Consider the following 23,925-nt stretch of genomic DNA (forward strand, 5'->3'; position numbering starts at 1 on the left):
ATCTCTCTCTTTTTTTGAATACCTAACTTCTAGGTTTAGAATGCTAATGGCTGTGAGAGTGTGGCTAAGTAAGAAACTTTGTCATGTATTGAGTGCTGACTGCTAAAAGGTATTACTCCTTATCTTGCACTATTTTTTGCATGTATTTATGTAGTACAAAAGTTCCATACACTTGTAGTGCTGTATGATAAGGGAATGTGTTGTTTTTTGCATTCTGAATAGTATCTTATATAAGAAAAAACTAGAATGTCTAATGGCTGAACTCCACAGCATGCAAGGAGCGATCTGTCACCATGCGATGACACGCATGCAACGTGTCAAATGTCCAGAAAGGAAGTGAATGAGAAATCACAGGTAAAAACTACATGTATCCGACATGACGCAATCTGCATTGTTTTCATCCGACAGTCGGATACATGTAGTTTTTACCTGCGATTTCTCATTCACTTCCTTTATCTTCTAGATATCCAACACATTGGATGGCGACAAATCACTCCTTGGTTCAGCCCTAAAACTCCGGCCCGAAAAATTGAATTCGAATCTAATTCGACTAAACTCAAATCGAGTTTTTTTTCTCGGAAAAAAGCTTGAATGTCAGGAAGGCTATTAACATCTTCAAATGGGTCACTGGACCTCTGCCATTGAGTACTACGTGAACTCGGCAGGTTTTAGGTGGTGAATAGTCAAATTTGAGTTTTTCCCAGGGTCAAGGCATGATAGATTTCAAATTCAAGTCTGGATTATTCCTAACTCGAATTTGTGAGTTTCCTATATTAATTACCATGTTGAGAAAGTTTGTTCGTAGCATTTCGTTATGCATATTTACATAAATTATTCATATTGTTCCTGCAAAAAGCATTACACTAAGGGGCAGATTTATCAAAGGCTAAAGTGAAAATTCAAATTTAAAATATTTGAATTTCGAGCTAATTTTTGTGTACTTCGACTACGTAATAGTCCAAATAGTCCAAATTCTCTCCGACGGAGAGATTTAGTCGCCTGGTGACTAATCGCCTCTTCTTCGGCCCGACAATCTCCCTGAACTGCCTTCCGCCGGCTAAAATGAAAAATCGCCTGCGGCAATGCACTTGTGGCGCTTCGATTTCCAAAGTCGCCCGAAGTTTCCTTGTGAGGCAACTTTGGAAAGCGAAGTGCCGCGAGTGCATTGCCGCAGGCGGTTTTTCATTTTAGCAGGGGGAAGGCAGTTCGGGGAGGCAAAAATATCTTCCCGAATCTGCCAGTGTGCTAAAGCCCTTAGTCTTTTACCTATGAAACTATTTGACACTACTTTGACGCTGTTTTTCCCTCCCAGTAATTCTAAAGATCAAAAGTCCCAAGAACTTTGTTTACTGATCTATTGACTCTGTGTTTTTCACAAGTTGTTATAGTAACGGCACATGGGCTTGAAAATTGCACAAGTCCCCCATCCATTAACCTGCAATAAAATCACTTGATAAACATCCTAAAAGTTGCGCAAACCCAGTCCCATAGAAAAGCAATGAAAAACATGATAAATGTTAATACAATTGCTTAGTTGAATTCAATAAAAATGTATGGGAGGGGGGTGGTTTGGTGCTCTGCTTTATGGCCTGCTTAAACCAGAATTCCTTGTGTGCCTCTATCCTGTTCCTCTGACAGTTATAGGCCACCAAAAGAGTTGAACAAAACAGCTTGGAAATAGTTCTACTCTGTTCTCTTGCAATGGTCCTCTGTTGCAATGGTATTGGCTAAATGGTAAGAGACTTGAATGTGGAGGGGAAAACAAATCTTTATAATTTGCTTGGCAGATATAGATCATTTGAACACATATTGGACAATCTATTCAACCCTCCAGTATTTACAGATTATGTCCTTTCAGCTATTCCTGCACACGTTTTTATATTGAGATACAGGTATGGGACCTGTTATCCAGAATGCTCTGGACATGGGGTTTTCCGGATAACTGATCTTTCCGTAATTTGGGTCTTCATGCCTTAAGTCTAATAGAAATTCATTTATACATTAAATAAACCCAATAGGCTGGTTTTCCTTCCAATAAGCATTAATTATATCTTAGTTGGGATCAAGTACAAGCTACTGTTCTATTATTACAGAGAAAAAGGAAATAATTTTTAAAAATTTGGATAAAATGGGGTTTATGGGAGACAGCCATTCCGTAATTCGGAGCTTTCTGGATATCGGGTTTCCGGATATGGGATCCTATACCTGTAGCTTGAAATACAGTATAATAAGCAAGAGCTATGATAGATTCTGCTTTGATAGGAAGGCAGACTAAACCATCCTCTGACTTGAAGTTCCATATTTGTGTTCATGGCAGCTGCAAAAGACACTGATCACTGGATCTGGTATCCGATCATTTTTTTCTGACCAACAGGATCTTTAGCAGGTAAATTGCAAAAAATCCATTCCCTAAAATGGATATCTGCAATAACAAAGGAAAGAAAGGCCGAAACCACACACAGTTGCAGAGGAATTACTTTAGCTGAGTAAATATCAATTGATATGATTAGTACAATTTAGTCAACAGAAAACGGGCACTTTGTTTAGATCCCACTATACTGTAGGATTGTCTAGTTGCTATATAGTGACATATATGAGGACATTGGTCAATATCATGACAAGTGCTAGCCAGGAAGGCAAGAATTCCCATGTGTACTGTGGTGCATTATATAGAAGTTGTTCTACCTCCTCCTACAGTTCTGTACTGAGCTGTTGCTGAACTGAAATGCCAACCATCCTCCAGCACATACTCAAGCGATAAGCCATTATAGCTATACTGATTTTTTTTGCTCAAAAGACAACTTTTTCACAACTATTCAATAGGAATAGCTGGTGTGTGAGTGCAAATGTATACATTTTATTGAATGATGGTCCTTTTACCTTAAGAGAAAAAATAAATAAATCTTTGGGGCTTTACTGTAAATCATCAACGAGGACATCGAGATATATGTATCAGTTTTTTTCTTAAATCATATTTTACACTTTGCTTTCCCTTTTATAATATTTTTTTTCTGCAAGATTACAATTTTTCAAAATATTTTAATTGACAATGTTTTCTTTACATTTCATAATACAGGACAACATTATAAGAAATCTCTAGCTGCAGTGCAAGGTATATTCTCCAAAAAAACATGACAATATTGAAAAAGCAATGAAATGCATCTAAACCTATAAAGCCCAAACATGTTTTCCATTTCTCTTATTGTTGGGGATATTAAAGTGAAGTCAAGTACTTCAGAACATAAAGGGTGATTCTTTTACAACTGTCCATGGAAAAACAGGCAACTGATTACTTCATTTCTACTCAAGTACACTTTGGATTAAGACCCGCGGAAATCTAGCAGAGAATCACTGTGGTCATGCGTACATGAGTTATTTAATGATGAAGAGTCCAATGAAAAAGATGTAGGAGAGGAAGGTCTTGATTCAGGAATATGCTCCATTCTATATTTTTCAATATATGGTTCCACCACATTCCAGATCTATATGCAGAAAGCAGGAAAATAGGTAGGTTTTCAGAGCAAATTCATACATTATATGACAGCTTTTTTTCTGTAGTGTTTCAAATACACTTCTAATGCTATAATATTCGGAGTATTTATTTGCAATAGATCTGCAATAATAAACACAACTTGCCTTCTGTTCAACTAGCAACCTGTGAGCAGCTTCTATATCTGGAGCCATGAAACGGTCCTTCATCCAAGGCCTCAAAAAAGACAAACACGAAAAAGCTGTAGATTATTAACAAAGAACAAGAAAGCACAGAGTAAGGGGTGTACGTTTACCTCACAACCGAGCGCACAAGGTCATAGACTTTCTCCAGTGGAGTTGTAGTTCGGAGGGGGCGTAGGAACTCAATCCCCTGACATGCTGCAAGTAACTCTATAGCCAGCACTAAGAAGAAAAGGAAGGGAATACCTAGCACTCCATTGTGATTGCATGTCAACCAGCAAATACTTTATAACACAACCAGTAAGAAAATGGAAATAGAGAATTCTGCTACATGCATTCTATCCACTGGATTCTCTCTCCTGGATACATAGATTTAATTATTCAGTAGAAATATATTCTGCAGGCTTACTTCCTTGAACACAGTTATATTATAGTATTGACCCCTTCTATACTAGCATCTCCTTCATGCCAATATAATCTATAAAACTAAACAGTTAAAAAGGAGCCAGTTAATTGTTACCGCATTGGTTGCCAATCCAAATATGCGTATTGAAGAATAATCATTTTCATTGTGCTGACCTGTTTCGCAGACTGGATTTTATTTTTTTTATCATATTTTTCAAAAAAATCCTACCATGTTCAACATGTTCGATGACTCTTACAGCTTTCCTGGCTGCCCATCCACCCATGGACACATGGTCTTCTGTTGCGGCGCTAGTGGAGAGTGAGTCCACAGACGAAGGATGGCACAATGCCTTGTTTTCTGAAACTATAGCAGAAAGTAGCATTATAATATCTATGTCAATTACTTGCCTAACATTAATCAAAAATATATGTTTCACGTTTTATTTAAAAAAAATAAAAAAATAAAGCGGGCCTCTACTCAATAAGAAATATAGAAATATAGTATTCAATAATGTCAGTGGTTAATTACCAAGAGCTGCAGCAGTGCAGTGAGCGATCATGAAGCCAGAGTTTAAACCTCCCTCTGTAACTAGAAATGCTGGCAGCTCGCTGAGTGAGGGGTTACACAGTCTTTCAATCCTCCTTTCACTGATGGCAGCAAGTTCATGCACCCCAATTGCAAGGTAATCCAAAGCCTGAAAGGAAAAACCTCTATGTGTGTTTATACTGCAGCACAGCATGTTTGGTATTAAAGGATAAAACATTTAAATATTACCTTTGCAGGGTATTCCCCATGGAAGTTTCCACCTGATATGGTCTCACCTCGTTCTGAAAAAACCATCTTGTATAAGAGGTTAAGAATTTTATATGCACAATGTCCACATTAGCTTTACCAACTGAAAGGTACACTCTGACTTTATGGGACTGAATATGTGGAAGTTTCAAACTATAAAACTAATACAGTATGTATTGATAATATCGTGGTTAACAGTGGTTAAATAGTGGTCGTGTGTCTTTGGCAAGCATAAATAACTAGATAATGTGCTGAATAGTGGCTAAATAAAGACAGAGCGCTTATAAGTTGTTGACAGCAAACTAACCAACTAATCCTCCTAGTTTCAGCTTTGCACCACTGTACTTAGCCTGAACCTGGGCTATATCAAGCACTCATTGTAGCCCTTAAAATTAGTTACAATAGTGCTGCATCTACTTTCAAAGTATCAAACACTTCCAAAAAAATAGAGGCTTTGTAAATTAAACAAATTCCCCTGTGATATTTGCATATTATTCCTGATATGCAGGAATATATAGCAGGATTTTTTAAAAAGGATCTTGATAAAGCATGATACATCTTGCAAAACCCGTGGTCAGCTTTAGAGCTGACCGTTTTTTTTTTGCAAGCTGTATAAACACTATATCTTGCAACACTAGTTGCAAGATATATAAACACTAGTTATGGATTAAGGACCCTATACCCTGTAGCAAGCATATATTCATTACATTTTAACATTCTGCAATAGATCAGTGAAAGCCAGCAGCTGATTAGTTGCGGAGTGTTACTGGACCAACTTTGCCAATTAATTTCAAATAAAGATACAGGATTGTCCGTTGCACTGTTAATTTCAGTTGTGATGATATTCTTCACAAAGGCGATTGTATCATTTACCACTCCATGCACCTGTATATACAAATAAATATAGTTGTAAAGTAGTATATGAAGGGTGTTATTTTTCTTTTTGTAATTCTGACACCAATTTTTTTAAGATACTTGTTTTTTAACAAACATTTTTAAAAGAGCCAAATCTACAAAAATATGAAATATGTATAATTGAAGTACATTTATTAGTGCCATATTTACACTTTCAGTTGTGTGCATTAGCCTTTTGGGTACTCTTGCGAAAGTTAAGGAATGAGAAATGTTGCCCAAAAGGTGCTTCCTCAAGATAGAGAAGCAGGTGAGGTTATAGTTCATAACTCTACTGTTAATTTGTTAGACGTATCTCTTAGTGATAAACAGACTATAGAGAAAGAGATGAAGATTTTATCTAAAGTAGAGGTGGGTTTGGCTTAGTGAATGAAAAATTAGTAAGGGTAGGGTTGCTGATCCTTGTGAGATGCTCTAGGTTAAAGCTAAAAAGAAGTGTAGTAGAACCCCTTTCTCCTTCTGATATAAGTGCAGGTAGATAGAGCTCGACTGACACACACAAACAATCTTAGCATTAGCGATGGAACAGAAATCACAGAAACTGTGAAGAAGGCATAGAAATTAGGGAAAGAGCATGTCGGTTGGGGAAATGAGAGAAGTCACAGAAATCAGTGGATGAGCATAGAGATCGGAGGGAGAGTGAGAGAGAGATAGTGATTGGAAAAGAAGAGGCAGAGGACACAAGGCAGGTTTATTGAAACTGATTTTTTTGTATACCAGATTAAACAAGAATATATATTTATGAGGCTTATAGGAAAGAATTACAATGTTTAACATCTTTGTATTTTTGTTAACCTGAACCCAAAACTATTTACCTGAGGACAGCAGCGTAGTGTATAAGCATCCTGGACTCTGTCACAAAACCTGTGACTCTCTAGAGAAAGAGAAATTTTAAATAAAATTGCATATATAAGAATAAAAAAAAAACAAAGTAACTATACTGTTTATAAGTCACTAGTAAATGTGAGGAAACTGTTGCCTGTCAATATTAGTAATTATGTTAGGCATACAGTTCTATTCAGTTTATATTACTATATTGCATAGATTTGCAAAAAGAAAGTTCCTTGTCTATATGCTTGTATTCATGCATATGTGTAGCAGTTATAATTCATTTGGCTATAGCTTTGTCAGTGGAATGCTTTAAAAGTTTTCACCATGTTTCAGTAATGAATGACTTGGAAACAAGTGTTCAATTATGCCCTAATTTCTTATTATTTCTTTAGGAGAACATAAGTAGAATATAACTCAGCCATAATGAACAGCCAGCATCTTTGGCTACAGAGATCCATGTTGGCTCTGAAACCATTTCACACTGCACAAACCATATAGTGTTGCTGTTACATGACCAGACTCAGCCAAGACTATTGGTTTGATATCACCCCTTAGAAACTCTAGTTCCCCTTACCAAAATAATTATTTGATGCCATGATTAGCAGCCAATGTTTTACACTGCTGATATTTCTCTTACAGCAGGATATACAATACAGTGAATCACCACTGATGGGAAACCAAAGATTGTAAGTGACTCATATTAAACCCAATAGCATTGTTTGTTTGTTGTACTGTTTTATTATTACAGAGAAAATGGATATCATATTTAAAAAAATTATTTGATTAGAATGAAATCTATGAGAGATGACCTTCGCATAATTGAGCTTTCTGGATAACAGGTTTCCGAATAACAGATCGCACACCTATACTGACAGCAAAGCTTGGAATACCTGCAATCTCTGAGGGGTGATGATCCGAATCCAACAGTGATCGGAAACGAAAGGCAACTTCCACTTGACCAGGATGGGGTCTCAGAGCATGGATATCTAGAAATAAGAAATAATTTTTTAGCAACATTATTTTACCAGCCATGGGAAAGGGGGACCACATTTACTAACCTGTGTCAAATGCCCTAGTTGTGCCCTTCAAGACTTCAAGTGTGAGAGCAGCAACAATATCAGCTTGTTTGGCGATGGCATTGGCTCTCTCCACAGCTTCACAACCCAAGGATGTAATCATCTGGGTCCCATTAATAAGGGCTAGGCCCTAAACAGAAAATAATTTTAGGGAATGAAAAAAAACCTAACACACCTTCAACATACATAGTATTCATAATGGGCAACCTGTTATAACATTAATATTTTAATAATGCTCTTGCTATATTATTAGCCACTTTTCTATCATAGTCTGTTTTTTCAGAGACAATGTCATGCTATGTAATGCTGCTCATTTCCTAGCCACCAAAGTTGTTTTCCTACCACCATGAAGGACCTGAATGGTCCATGGGTTAATGAAAAACTGCCACACCTCACACTAGGCATGTATTATACCCCCTGAACAATGTATATCGCTATAAAAAAATATTTCGTAAAACAGCTGATATGAAAAACCCTGCTTCATGTAAATAAACCATTTTCATAATAAGGGAATGGACACACATGCGGATTTTCATCACATTTTCTGGCACGCTCCGCACAGCAGTTTAAAAAAAAAAAAAAAAAAAAGCTGACCGCCATGTAAATACACTTAGCGGTTTTAAGCTTAGGCAATGGCACAGGACACTAGTGTATTAACGCGGTGGTCCGTTTTTTCAAAAACCATGGCGCGGGCCACACTGAAAATTCGCATGTGTATCATGCGCCATTGGGTAATCCTGACGGAACTAGGTGGGGGCGGGCCCTGGTGCGGGCCGTGCAGCCGGGCCCCGCCCTCCACCCTCGTCCGTGCGGCGCTGCAGCCGACTCCAGCCAGTGTGACTGCCGGGGGGCCCTGCGGGGGTGCGGGTCCTGGCCCAATTGCACCCCCTGCTCCCCCTGTAGTTACGCCACTGCTAAATAGAAAATTGTCATTTCAATATATAAGGGCAGCCCCCTGGGATACTAAAATTGACAGTGTGCACAAACAAACCATACATGATAGGTCAAATGAGCCAATTAACAGACAAAGTTCTGTCTTTTGCTTCCACACCGCTTCCTTTTACAATTAGAGCTGCATTATTTCTGGTCAAGTTATCTATGAGGCAGCACACAGACCATCACAAAATGTTGGCTCACAGTTAAAGAGCAATACTTACTAGATATATATTCCATTAAAATGTCAATATTTACTTAAATATATATTCCAGTTTGGTAAGATTCTTTAAAGGAGAACTAAACCTCTCAATGAGAAAAGCCCCATCCACTATCCCCAATAGTCCCACCTCCCTGCATAGTGCAATAGTGCAAAAAGTGTCCTTGATGGTCAGTCTTACTTCTCCATGCAGAGTCTCGCAATGGAGCTCAAGAGCACCATCTTCCGCATCTTCAGTTTTCTTTGGAAAGGGACCCCCGACACTGAGCTATTTGCACTAGAAAGCTCCGTAAATTACAGAAGAGAAGGAAGAGGATCTGAATATGTGAAAGATGGTGCCCTTGAGCGCCACATAGGGCAAGAAAAGTCCATGATGATCACTTTCATATCCAGATAAATATCTCTGATTACGGTACCTCTTTTGACTTTAGAGAAATTGGCTGTAGTCCATGAGCTTGCAGCACCTATAGTAACAGTTTGCAAAAGAGAAGAATATAATTGTAAAAGAAAGACAGTATAGATTTGGTTGATTATTATAGCTTTGTTTTTATATTATCCTGCATGCATTCATCAATTAAAATCCATATTAGCTATACAGAAATATTAAAATGACACTATTTTCATAAATTATACAATATATATTTACATATCATTTATATATGTTTAGCCTGACCAATAACTTTATATCTTATAATATAAGAGCCTTCAGTGAAAATGAAAAGCATAAACACGTTTCCACTAAAATCCTTAGATACTATTATGCTGCAAAGACTCCAGATATCAGTGAAAATAGCTATCTTACAATTCTTGTCTTGATAAAGAACAAACTTTGAACTAGACAGTCTCGGGCTTCTTGAGGAACAGTGACACCAAAAAGTGAAGAGATTTAAAGTGATTGCAATATAATGTACTGTTGCCCTGTACTGGTAAAACTGGTGTGTTTCCTTCAGAGACGCTACTATAGTTTATATAAAAAAAGATGCTGTGTAGTCAAGGGGGTAGTTATTATGTCAGAAAAAGGAGAAAATGCACAGTTCACATAGCAGATAAGCTCTGTAGAATACAATTGGTTTAGATAACTGTGTAAGAACTAAAGCTCTGTAGAATACAATTGGTTTAGATTACTGTGTAAGAACTAAACCCATTGTATTCTACAGCTCGTATATGCTATCTACTATGTAACCTGTTCCATTTACCCCTTTCAACTATGGTTTATATAAATATTAAAATATATACATTGTATATGTAAAATACAGACACAGTACATCAAAAAATAGGCAAACACTTGACTTACATACTTGGCATCAGCCCAACCACTCTTGGGTGACCACATTTTGCCTTCTCCAATCAAACCTAATGCAAGATGAGAGAGAGGGGCAAGATCTCCACTAGCTCCAACCGTCCCTTTCTCTGGGACATATGGCAAACAACTTGCTGGGGAAAAAAAGTCACAGTGTGGTTATTTAGGGTTCATCATTAAAGCAAAACTACTGTCCAACTATAAAATGTAGTGTTTGCTGCTTTGCAGGTATTGAGAAAGATGATTGAAGTTGGAAATACAGAAGCAGATGAGCTCATTTGTCAATATCTTTTCCTGAACTGAACACCCACCATCATGGGCCAAATGAGGCTGAGAGAATGCAGCCTTTGCTCAACTGAGTTTTCCACCATTATTAACCAATATGAATTAGACATCAGTCAGAAAGAGCATAGGTGTGGCTCAAGAGTTGGCAGACAACTGCATCCATGCATTGCTCAAGATGTATTCACACTATAGTGTATAGTATGCCTTTAAGTTAAATATATAAATATCTAAAATGTGAAAGTTTGAGTATTTTTTTATGTAAGCTTACCATTAAACACTTCAATGACTTGATGCAATGTTTCTAATGAAATTCCACTGTATCCTTTTGCCAAGACATTGATCCTTAAAGCCAACAGCATACGGGTGCGTTCAGGACTTAGGGGCTTGCCGACACCTGTCAACACATGAATGAAGCAGCTTTTTCATTTGAATACAGGTATGGGACCTGTTATCCAGAATGCTCGGGACCTGGGGTTTTCCGTAAAACGGATCTTTCAGTAATTTGTATTTTCATATCTTAAGTCTACAAGATGATTATGTAAATGTTAAAGGGATACCGTCATGGGGAAAAAAATTTTTTTTCCCAAAATGAATCAGTTAATAGTGCTGCTCCAGCAGAATTCTGCACTGAAATCCATTTCTCAAAAGAGCAAACAGTTTTTTTTAAATTCAATTTTGAAATTGGACATGGGGCTAGACATATTGTCAATTTCCCAGCTGCCCCAAGTCATGTGACTTGTGCTCTGATAAACTTCAATAACTCTTTACTGCAAGTTGGAGTGATATCACCCCCCTCCCTTTTCCCCCCCAGCAGCCAAACAAAAGAACAATCGGAAGGTAATCAGATAACAGCTCCCTAACGCAAGATAACAGCTGCCTGGTAGATCTAAGAACAACACTCAATAGTAAAAACCCATGTCCCACTGAGACACATTCAGTTACATTGAGAAGGAAAAATAGCAGCCTTCCAGAAAGCATTTCTCTCCTAAAGTGCAGGCACAAGTCACATGACCAGGGGCAATGTGTATAAATAACATTTTATTATTAAATGTAAATAACCCCAATAGGCTGGTTTTGCTTCTGATAAGGATTAGTTATATGGAGTCTATGGAATATGGCCTTTCCATAATTTGGAGCTTTCTGGATAACGAGTTTCGAGATAATGGATCTCATACCTGTATAACCATATTTTATTTATATTTGTAGCCACAACAGCTACCTAAAGAAAACTTAAGCATTTTAAACTTTTGATTAAGTACAATAGAGGAAACAAAAAGGATTTATTGCTTGTTTCAGCAAAACATATTGTACCATACATATCTGTTTTGCCTGCATGTGATGCTACTGGAGAAACCAAATCAGCGCTTTTGTATGGTTTGTACTAAAATATTACAAGTAGCAGGTGATACATACTATTTACTGTTTTTTACTTGGATTAATCAAGAACAGGATAATAAAGGATATACTGTACCTTCCTTTTTTTAAATAGAGTTTTACCTGCTGAGTGAGACCGAACAAGGTTTTCTTGAAGCTCTCTAAACACAATTAGAAAATAAAAAGCATTTTAGCATTGTTTTCACTGACAAAGGCTAGCATATTTAATAACTAATAAATCCCTGAGCATATCTGGGGAAATTCATTGCAGCAAAATTACTGGCAAAAATAGATTTTTATTTCTGCAAAGAGATAACATTTATATAATAAACTTACTTGAGCTTGGTCACAGGGATCACAGTGCGAGCAAATTTGCCAAACCCAGTAGTGATTCCATATACCACTGAAGGAGAGCAAAATCAGCAGAGATGAGACATGAATAAAGGGAACAACAGTAATATCAGCAGAGGAGAGGTATGCACAGAGAGCAAAAGAGAAAAAGCAGCAGATAGGTAACTTTTAGGGCCAGATTTATAAAAATGTGAGAAAGACAGTAACATTTACAGATGTGAAAACTGCAGAAAGAGTAGACTTGCACAAAGCAAAGGAACAGCACGCTGTATGCCAGTTAAAGTAGTAGTACCTTTCTTCTCTTGGACAATACTGTCTATTAGAAGCCTAGATTGTTGCACTTTACTTTCAGCTTGAGGAGTGAGCTTGCAAACAATAGAATACATAGATAATTATTACTAATTCATACCTGGAAGCAGGACTATAACAAGTCACTGCCAAAAATGCCCCCTTGTGTACCTTTATTTTGAAGAGCCCTTTGCCTAAATTGAGTAGATCCTGAGTGGATAAATTCTCCCCATCCATATGAATATACTGTAAAATATAAAAGATTCAAAATTAGAGCAAATTAAATCTGTGGCAAGGGCAACATTTCCCTGTTTTAATGTTTAAATACATTAAGTGACCTTTACGCATTCTGCTCCATATTATGAAAATACCAGTTATCTGAAAAAACGCAGGTGTAATGACCCCGTATTAAAAAATGTTTCAGTTTATATATAATCAGTATTGAAAATTTGCATTAACCTTGTGATCTTTAGCAGGATTGGCAATGGCAAGCAATAGAGGAAAAGTAGTGGACGCTCACCATAGAAACAGTATGCCAACATTTTCTGGTTTAACTAGATAGCTGCTATAGGTGATTCATAAAATAAACACCTTATTAATACACTCCAAAATAGAATAGAGTCTCAGGTATCCAAACCAGTCACTTAAGCAAACAAATTTCAGTTTACAGATGTAAACTTGCTTCTAATCTCATCTGAAAATTAGGAATCAATGGGAGATGACGGTGGTCAAGGTGCTGCAACCCTGAGCCTGAGAATTCAAATGTCTAATCCAATAGGAATCCACTCATGCATTCCTGTTTGATCGGATGTTAAAATTCTCTTTTTGCCTAGTTCATCAGGACTCCAATGAGACTGTACATAAATGCCATTAGTAGCCATGATAACCAGAAATGTACAGGTACTTTCAGGTCTAAGGGAAACAAATATAAACAAAATTACTTTTTTTTTTTTTCTATAGTGAGCAGTAATGATATTTACCCCTACGCATTAGTAGTGCTTGGAAATTATTTTTTTTTCCATGCTCGAATAAGCGCAACAAATTATTGTATGAATAATTATCCTTTATATAGTGCTGATATATTCTGCTATACTTGGATAACTCGAAAACCTCATCATTATTATCCAAGTATCGATCACAATCACACACACACTATGGTCAGTTTTATCAGAATAATGGGTTGAGTGCAGAGGACTCTTGTATTTGTCTACAGTTTTATCAGGAGCCAATTAACTGAGTTTGAAGTGTGGGAAGATACAATAATACCTGTAGGAAGTCCACACATGGGAAGAACCTACAGACTCCCTTGCAGATATCGCCATGGGTAGAATCGAACCTAGGATCACTGGCGTAACTATATAGTAACCCCACTGTCAAGGGAGGACCCGGGTTACAGGGGGACCAGACTGTGGGATCTGCTTTTTTCTATAGTTAACAAAATCCTGCCCAGCCGTTCTCTCAATGTGAATGGGAGACTTGAGTGGGTGGATGAAGGGAGGGCAGGGTAGGAGCTGCAGTGCACCATGCCTCTCCGAAGCTTTTTGCAGGGTGCCCAGAGTGGAATGGCTACTGCCTAGGACCACAGACAAGATGCATTAACAGCTATAGCCTTAACCACAATAGTTGTGTTTATAGATTATTTCTGTATACAAGTTTAAGTTCATATATTTATAAACAAGCATTCTATCTAAACAGTACATATGAATTACTGAAAGACATACCTCAGCAGGTTCTTTATATCTGCTATATCTGTGCAAATGTTAATGAAACATAAGATGACTATATTGCATGTGTGGGGGAAAAAAAAATCACATTTAAAAACCATACACCAGAAAAACTGCCCGACATGCAGACTCTAAAATGTTTGCAAAGGATACAAATGAACTCCTTCTGGTTGTGAGGGTATAAAGTCTGGCGACATCACATCTCCTTCCACAACTAAATAAGAAAACAAAAACTCTGTTCACAGAAGAAATAAGACACCTGGGGCATAAAGATAAGAATACTACAGAGATTGTAAGAAACACAAGAGCAAAGTATAGCAGTATACTTTTGTTCATGAGTATAACATAGATGTATACATGTTGGGGATATGTTTAGTTTTAAACTAGTTTATATTCTCCTATTGCTCATGACAGACCAGAAGGTATGTTTTATTAGAGTCAATGAATAACTTTTACTTATAGTTGGTGCAACCATGGCTGTTCTCATTTTCAGGGCTGGAACTAGGGGTAGGCATAGTAGGCATGTGCCTTGGACGCAAAGCTGGGGGGGCGCCAGGCACATATCTTCTCTGCCTCCTACCTCTAGTCCGGTCCCCTCTCTCCTCACTCTGCCGGCTGTGTGGGACTGTTCGAATGCGCACTCCTATTCGCGTTGCACCTATTCGGCGCCGCAACCAGCCAGGTTGCCTAGGGCACCTGGTCGGTCTGGCGTTGCTCATTTTATTAATATGCTGAAAGTAGTCTGCAATTTACTAACACTGTTATTTCTTAATGTCTTAAAAGCCAGGCTAGATTTTCACTTGTGTTTATCTTTCTCTCTCTAATGGCCAGTGTCCTCTGCAACCAGTGTGAATACAATTTTGAAAAAGAGTACAAATCAGTAAATAACAGGCCTGAGATCTATTATGTAAGTGTTAGACAAGAATGAGACTTAAGGTGGCCATAGAGGCAAAGATCTGCTCGTTTGGCAACATTGCCAAACGAGCGGATCTTTCCCCGATATGCCACTAACAGGCATTGCTATATTGGGGGTAATCTGAACGTTTGGCCGTATGGCCGAACGATCCAATTACGATGCGCAATGGGCTCCGGTGGGATCGATCGGGAAAAATCAAACCTGTCCGATCGACCGAACTCCGCCGGACGAAAAATGCCGACACTCTCCACACACGGTCCGAAAATCGTGTGAATCCTCGATTCGTACGATAGGATCTTTGCGTCTATGGCCACCTTTAGAAAGTACTGGAATACCACCCTAGATTTATTCAAATACTATGCAAACAGATCTCTTAGGCTGTCTAGGTCAACACAATGTTACTCATTAAACCTGAGCCCAAGGCAACAGCTGGCTATAGATGGACCCCTCTAGTCTGTTTGAACACAGCCATTTTTTGGGAAAATTAGGAAAATATTTTGGTGTAAAATCCAGGAAAACAATAAAAAATTAGGGGAAAGCACCCATTGAAATGCATTATAAATTGATGTGTAACATATGGGAAAACTTAAAATCAGAGTATGTAAAATTGAGGTTTTACTGTATCCACTTTAGAGTCTAAGTGAAAATAAATGGAAGGTAACTTGACTTGCACATTTTGACTTTAAATGCATAATTTAAGTAATTCTTATACCTACTGAGCCACAAAGGGTGATGGTTAATTGCCATGCTCCTTTTAGAAAGAACAGAATGGACAGCAGTGCCAGAAAGCTAGGCATTTGATTTTCCCTAAAAGGACTAGAGCACTACAATCACCCAGAGCACTCATTGGCTTAGAAATGGCATTACCCCTTTTTATACAGGCCTGCTGAAAAAGTACAATAGAAATGTGTGTGTTTTTTGCAGAAACATAATTAATGTTACTCTATTTTGTGTTAAATTATTAAATTATGTATTGTTCCATTTAACTTACCAACTTCGACAAATTCATTATCCTCCAAAGCATCTTCGATTATATCATCAAGGTCAAGTAAGCCCAGACCTTTACATCTTCGGAGGTAGAATTTCACATCCTCAACACTAGTAAAACCGCCATTATCTGGTTTATTCTTAATGTAACGTCTCAGTGCTTCCTTGCCCAGCCATCGAATCGTTTCAGAAGATTCTTTGCAAGGCACGGCTAACCATTCTCCTCGCACATGCACTGTGTATCTTGGCATTCTTCTGACTTTGTGGCTGTCCCACCTGATTCAAAAGATGTGGTGCTCTGCAACAAATTGTCAATTGCCTATAGCAAAAATTCTTTCAGTCAAAAAAATGGAGCATAACCAGTCAACAAACAATGTCTGTATACAAACCACCTTTTAAAGTTAATAGATAAGGAAAGTTGACCAATTACATTTGGATGTCTGTACACACCTCCCATTCCTTGGTTGAGTAAACACACGGTTCAATAGCAGATATTAAAGGTTTGCTTACTACTCAGAGCTGTAGTATATATTGTTGCCATTTAGGAGGTATTCAATATGAGAACACCCACAAGCAAAGGCAGAACAAATATTATTACCAAGCAAAGTACAAGCTAATTGTGCAAAGGGAATTGTTCTTATCAGCATCTGCGACATGGGTGATTATGGAATACATCTAAAATAAAGCTTTTTAGACAAATAATGTTAGGCTTCATACAAACAAGAATTTTTATGGGTGATGTCCGGTGGATTACCTTGTATGCTTTCAACAACTAGTATAAACTGATATCCGTTTGCCTAATGCATCTTTTTTTCTGATTTAAATGGCTATGTCCCATGGTATGGTAGAAACCCATAGTAACACTTAATTATGTAAATGTTGGTAAGTATAAAAATCCAAAGCAAAAAAAGCCAATGTCATGTGCATGAAGCCTTAAGTATCGCTTACAAAAGGTTACTCACCGACCTCAACCTAAAACAAGTAACATTTAATTTCTTATGCTGAATGGTTAGTGAGCTAGCATGCTGCATGATAGCACTGAAACCCCTAGCCGCTTCCAGAATGCATCTAAATGAATTGCTGATTAGCTATACAGGATGTTGATTTAATCTTTTCAAAGGGGGTAATCTTAAACTACTTTCTACAATAGAATATTAATGTGCCAGAATGTTTTATAACATAATAAAAGAGATTGCCTTAAAAATGTTAATTTACATTATGATTCTGGATAGAATAGAAGAAAATAATATCCAAAGTGGTCAGTTGGATTTATAGAAAGTGCATATCCATGTGATCTACCTTCTTTAGCCTAAACATAAATTTAGAGTTAATACGTTTGGCATAGATCCAAACACACAGGGCACGGTTGGATTGCTGAATATGCAGCCCTGCAGAATACTTTATTCCAAAGAGTAGGCTAAATCAGTCTAATTTACAAGCATTTTCTTTTTTGCATTACATCACATTGCAATTCCTCTACATACAACATTATACGTCACTAAATGGTATCCTACTACGATGAAGGTATTCTTGTTTGATGAAACAACCAAAATATGTATATTTTCTATGTACAGAATTATCTATGCCTAAGTTTCAATAAAATGGTGTAAAAGCAATCTAACCAGTTGCTCATGTGCTTACCATTAACATGAATGTTGCAGCCAAGTCCAGGAAAATAAACAGAAGATATTTGGATTGTGAGCGCCATCCTATTTTAGCTTAGTGGGTGTGAGAGATATGTATAATTAAGTCACCCAAAATGATACTTTATTATTTATTTCCCTTGTGTAAAAGGGAATTTGTTGTTTAACTTAAGTAAAGGGAGTAGAGGGAAGTAGCAGCTGTACTGATAATGAGCTTTTCTGATAACTTCCAAGATAGATTAATTTGGGAAGAAAGCAGGTGCTCTTACCTGCCAACATACTTAACTCTGTCATTGCCTTCTGTCCATCTGTAGCTACAGAAAATATTCTGAAATATCTATCCAATTAATCAGTTCACAGACAGACATGAATGCAGCTTCATGTGGTTTCCCTCTGTTGCAACATTTTCTTATATCAGCTAACCTGATTAGGGGTGATAATGATCCAGTCCCGGATTTACTAAAAGCCAATCCTTATTCACTTTAAATAGTAATATGAAATGAGGTATCAAAAATGCCCAGAGGAATTAACACCTTAATGACATAGGGTTAGTTTACTTTTTAGTACATAAAGGCTCCAACATTCACTAGTAAATAGGCTGAGCAGATCACCCCTTTAGGGCTCTTACACACGGCCGTTCCGACCTGCTCTCCCCTGCGTTCTGTTTGTTGTCGTTCAGCCGCAGGGGAGCGCAGGAATAGACGCAAGTAATGATTTGAAATGGGGCTGTACTCACTCAGGCGCGTGTAGGCGCCGAACGCAGGAAAAATGCAGCATGTTGCGTCTGAACCTGCGTTCGGCGCCTACACGCGCCTGAGTGAGTACAGCCCCATTTCAAATTATTACTTGCGCCTATTCCTGCGCTCCCCTGCGGCTGAACGCCAACAAACGGAACGCAGGGGAGCGCAGGTCGGAACGGCCGTGTGTAAGAGCCCTTAACCAGCAACGCTTGTGAAATATAGCAGCTGCAGAGTTTAATCATCGCTCCCATGCAGGATGCATTATAAGGTAAGGTCTCTAGTAACAGTGGTCAAGTTCCTTTAAACTGATACAATGAAAACACTGAACATGAAAAGTTTAGGAATAACATTACACAACCACTGCATTTGGAGGTAGGCAGGCGCAGTTAAAAGGCAAGTACTAACACTGTTCTGGCTTTTGAGACATAGAAGGCATCGCAAAGTATCATACTGCATCAAAAAAAAAAATCCCATGTCGTCAAATTGTTTTCATAAGAGCATCAAATTCACAAACCCCATACTCAATTTTGTTAATATGGGAGTTTATCATATTGGAATATATTGATCAAAGGGTGACAACACTTTTGTACATTCCCAAAATGTGCTTCAGGTGACACCAGCTGGCAGTGGCATAACTAGAGGAAGCACACTCCAATGTCTAGGTGGGGCTCGGGGGGGTTCCAACCGGGGGGTATGCTTTCTCTATAGTTAAGAGTATCCCTCATCCCCAGCTGCTTTTGTGCATCATTTTTGTGCATTGCCTTCAAAGTGTTTCTGGTGACACTTGCTGGCACTGGCATTACTATAGAGGAAGCAGACAACGCGGGGTCGCGGTGGGACATGAGGGGCCAGGACTTTGGCATATGCTTCTTTTATGGTTACAGTTATTCTTCTATAGCTTCTCCTCCCCAGCTGGTGCACACAACAAAGCCTCCACTGATGCCCTAATCTTGCATAATCTCTTATAACTATACAAGAAGGAACTATAGAGGAAGGAGACCCTTCCCCCCCCATGGGGTTTGCCCCCTGCAACTCTATGGGGTTTGCTACGCTAGTGCCAGCAGGTATCACCAGAAGAATACAGAATGCCAAATTCTAAGCAACTTTTCAATTGGTCTTCATTATTTATTTTTACTTGTTTTTTTTTTAATTATCTGACTTTTTCTTCTGACTTTTCTTCTGACTAAAAAAACAAATGTTCTATAAGGCTACAAATTTATTGCTCCACTTTCTATTCAGGCACTCTCATATTCACATTCCAGTTCCTTATTCAAATTATTATGGTAATTAGGGCTTCGTAACCAGAAATTGCACTGGAGAAGCTACTGAATAAAAAGATAAATAACTTAAAAAAACACAAATAATAAAAAATGAAAACCATTTGCAAATTATCTCAGAATGTCACTCTCTACATCATGCTAAAATTTAACTCAAAGGTGAACAACACCTTTATCTATAGAGAAAATTATATCTGTATGATAAACTATAAATACATTATGTTCCATTAGTAAAGAGAGCAATGGCAATTATTAACTTTATGACAAAACAACAAACGGCCCACCAGACAGGTCACCTGAGGATGCAATTCATGTTGCAGTTAATCAGAAACATGTAACACAGTATTGAGCAATTCCAAATGTAGAAGCAAGCCTGATGCCTACACCACACTTCTACATGAAATCTGTGCAATATCAACCTTGGTAAAAAAAAATCCTATTTGTACATACTTTTGATTCCAGACGCTCTACTTCATTTTTGCAAGCAATGTTGTGCAATTTTTACTCAGTTTCTCAAATTTATGGTCAGCTCTTTTACTTTTAACATTTACATACACATAGGGGCAGATTTATCAAGGGTCGAAGTGAATTCGAGGGAATTTTCGAAGTAAAAAAATTTGAAATTCAAAGTAGTTTTTTTGGATACTTCGACCATCGAATAGGATACTACGACTTTGAATTCACTTTGAATTCGATTCAAAGTAAAATAGTTCGAATATTCGATAATTGAAGTACTGTCTTTAAAAAAACTTCAAACTTCAAAAACCTGCCAAAGTGCTATGTTAGCCTATGGGGACCTTCTAATGCATTTTTCTAAGTCTATACACATCGAAGTAAAATCATTCGATCGTGCGCTAAAATCGTTCGAATCATTCGAACGATTTTACTTTAATCGTTCGATGGCCAAATTCGGTGAAAAATCCTTTGACTTCGATATTAGTATTTTTTACTTCGAAATTCGACCCTTGATAAATCTGCCCCTTATTGTAGGTGCTGCCATTTGGGTCTACTTGTATACAGGTAGATGGGCACTATTAGTAATTCAATGCACTATGCAAACAACATACGCCTGAATAGCAATTTATCCACTGTGTCTGAATAAACACAGGTAAAGTCCCTACGCCTTTCATTTGCATTCATATTACACCGAATTTTCAAACATTTTTTTAGACATCTTGCAGACTTCGATTCAGTAGCAGTAAGTCTGGTTTCCAGTCATATATGAACACTATGTAATTTTTTTCAAAATTGTTGTTAGCTAAATTAAGATTAATCCAATTCAATTCACAGTTGTGCAATAAACTGCAGTGCAAATAAAAGGTACAGGGTATAGCTTGCATAATCTATCTACCAAAAAAATCACTCAACTTTATAAACCGACTACATGGCAGTCTCTGTGTTCCACTAATACAATCACAAACAGCTCAGTAGATTATATCAATTATATTTATTGGCCAAAACAAAAGGAGATAACTATCAAGCAGATCTGAAATTCTCATCCGGCGAATGCCAGATCAAACCGTTGGAGGTTTGCCCCATTTATTGTGCACCTAAATGGCCAACTCAGGAAAAGAGGTTTTCCATTGGTCTGTTAGTTGGTCATATAATTTCCAGATGCACCTGACAACACTGCAGACTAGGTGGAATGATAATTTGCTTAAGTCAGTTCATCTGGGACTGGGTAATTCTATGCAGTTGACCTTTTATGTTTTAAACATAATGGAAAGAAGTTACAATAAATGCAGATGCATTTTTCCCATACTTTTTAACTAAAAGGATGGTCAAGTACAGACAGTTTAAATGGAAATGGTCAGGCTGGACAAGAGTTTGCCATAATTCAGTGTGTACAAAGTGAAGCCAACTCCCCCCACCCATGCCCACAAAATTAGAAAGTCCCAGGTCAGCCATAATGATAAAATAAAACTATATTCAGTTAAACAATTTACCTGGCTAAAGATTCTCTTCACAAAACTGAAGCTCCCCTTTGTTTGGATCAACCTGCTTTAAATTTTAGAAACACAGGACTGCTGACATGCCATTGCTATTCCTGCCCACTGTGTTTAAGCAAACAGTGAGGTTAAGCTAAATGCTTTGGCCTGTGTACAATATTTGGAATGGGATAAACTAACTTGGTCCAAAGTCTTTGTTTGTCAGCGCAGTGTACAATTAGTTTGTTTATTTATTAAAAATAACTCCCAGAAAAAAATATGGTCAAAAGCAGTAATTGCAGAAATGTGACACCTCCACCCCCCACTTGGACATGTAATTTTACCATAAAAAAAGACAGTTTATCAAAATAGACTGGGTCAATGGTTCTGCCTGGAACAGAACTTTCTGGACTATGAGGGGAAGCAAAATAACAGCTCTGACTCAAATTTAAGAGTATCTGTTCAGAAGCTTTATGGAGAGACCCATTTAGCATTTTTATTTTGGATGTTAAAGCTCCTTTTTAAGTTAGGATGACCATACAGTAACAGTTTTTGGCCAAACAATTGCCTACATTTGGCCATGCACGGGGCCAAAATTATGCCATCCCTTACAGTATTGTTACAATTATTAAGTCTAGAAATCCCATTGGCCAAGAATGGTGTGTAGTTGTCCAGCAGGTTTGAACTGCCACTGTTTACCCATAAGCATTACCACTGAGATAATCAGCATATTGCATTGCTGAGTTAAACCCATATTCTTTAGCATTGCCCAGTAACCAAAAGCAAACCCAGTCACACACCCAGCCCAGTGTTTCCATAGTGGAAAAGGAAGCAGAAAGATGAGGAAAATCGGTAGAGGGTAAGAAGGTGAAGCATATTTTATACACTGTAAATGTTTCTGTGGTAGAAGATCATACCTCCCAACATTTTGGAAGTAAACAGAGGGACAAAAATGTTTTCTGCATGTAGTGCGGCAATTTTTTGGACCACACCCATTTTTGTGGCCACACCCTGTATTTACCATGTTCATTATAAAAATTTGAAAATATTTCTCCTTATCTAAACTGTTAAAATTACTTATTTTCTTATCTCAAAATTGTTACAAAGTATCTTATTTGCACCTGTTAGCTGTACTGGCCTCTGCCAAAAGCCAATTAAGTTAGAAACTTTGTTTCTTTTTCTGGCTGTTCAGTGCAGAGAAAAGAGGGACTTTCCAGTACAAATGAGGGACCTCAGGTTGAGCTGTCAAAAGAGGGACTGTCCCTCTGAAAAAGGGACAGTTGGGAGGTATGGAAGATAAATTAGGAAAGAATGCTGTAAGGAGGTCAGCTGAAACATAGATGCAAAATGTGGAATTCCCAAAACACATCATATCATGTCTTTGACCATATTGTGTAATGAATAAGTTCCACGTAAATGTCCATTGTTCCCTGGAAGAACACATGTATTATAACTTTTGGATTTTGAAATCTTATAAATGAACATAGAACTGAAGTTTTGAGACCTGATACAAATGCAGTAACATAATGGTACTTGGGATGTCTGGTAATACAGCTCCTTGTTTCCTGGCATGTATAAATGTGGTTTCAAGTTTAATAATGTACTCATTGCTTTATTCACTTATACTGATATACAGACTTATTTTTTAAGTTGATCATTTGCTTGGATGTTGAATATTATCACACCACTCCTTCTAAATTAACCAATGAAGATACAACTTTCCATGTTTTAGTTCCACTTGGCATGTTTTTAACTAGTATAAAAAGAAACATAGCCTAAACCATATCAAGGGTGAATAACCTTAAAATGTAGTCATGTGGCTCCCTCCACGGTTGTTGTTTTTAAACTGCTGAATAATCATGAATGTACTTATGGAATTTACACATTTCTTTAAACTGTTTAAGTTTTAGCCCTAACGAGGAATTTCAGAGGTTAAAGGAGTTGAGATTGACATTCTGAGACAATTTGCAATTGGTTTAAATTTTTTATTATTTGTGGTTTTTGAATTATTTAGCAGCTCTCAAGTTTGTAATTTTGGCAATTGTGTTGCTAGGGTCCACATTACACTAGCAACCATATATTGATTTGAAACGAGACTGGAATATGAATAAGTGAAGGCCTGAACAGAGAAATTTGTAAAAAAAAAAAGTAGCAATAACAATACAAACAAAGCATTTGTTTTTTAGATGGGGTCCCCATTTGAAAGCTGGATATATTTAAAAAAATATATATATATATAAAAGAGACCAATTGAAAAGTTGCATAGAACT

The 23,925-nt window shown here is 37.5% G+C and overlaps 1 protein-coding gene across 5 annotated transcripts; it reads right to left on the bottom strand.

Annotated features, from left to right (window-relative positions):
• Positions 1-2,956: 2,956 nt before the first annotated feature.
• Positions 2,957-21,791, bottom strand: hal.2.L (histidine ammonia-lyase, gene 2 L homeolog). Of its 5 annotated transcripts, none has more exons than XM_041584795.1 (21): positions 21,674-21,791; positions 16,072-16,365; positions 14,318-14,378; positions 14,162-14,189; positions 12,612-12,686; positions 12,445-12,517; positions 12,138-12,204; positions 11,925-11,962; positions 10,696-10,821; positions 10,137-10,276; positions 9,259-9,306; positions 7,672-7,819; positions 7,504-7,599; positions 6,598-6,656; positions 5,675-5,755; positions 4,853-4,918; positions 4,607-4,772; positions 4,307-4,441; positions 3,786-3,894; positions 3,637-3,706; positions 3,020-3,482 (listed from the first exon to the last, which is right to left on the bottom strand). In XM_041584795.1, the coding sequence occupies exons 2-21, from the start codon at positions 16,316-16,318 to the stop codon at positions 3,321-3,323; spliced, it is 1,995 nt and encodes a 664-aa protein (XP_041440729.1). In that variant the 5' UTR covers positions 16,319-16,365; positions 21,674-21,791; the 3' UTR covers positions 3,020-3,320.
• Positions 21,792-23,925: the final 2,134 nt, after the last annotated feature.

Source organism: Xenopus laevis, chromosome 3L (genome assembly GCF_017654675.1).
Source record: "Xenopus laevis strain J_2021 chromosome 3L, Xenopus_laevis_v10.1, whole genome shotgun sequence".
Lineage (NCBI taxonomy): Eukaryota > Metazoa > Chordata > Amphibia > Anura > Pipidae > Xenopus > Xenopus laevis.

Coding starts and splice junctions, on each gene's coding strand:
- hal.2.L (XM_041584795.1), bottom strand. CDS start 16,318: ATGCCAAGATACACAGTGCATGTGCGAGGAGAATGGTTAGCCGTGCCT. Junction 14,379..16,071: donor TAATGAATTTGTCGAAGTTG/GTAAGTTAAATG, acceptor TTTCTTATTTAG/TTGTGGAAGGAGATGTGATG. Junction 3,895..4,306: donor CATCGAACATGTTGAACATG/GTAGGATTTTTT, acceptor TTTTCTTCTTAG/TGCTGGCTATAGAGTTACTT.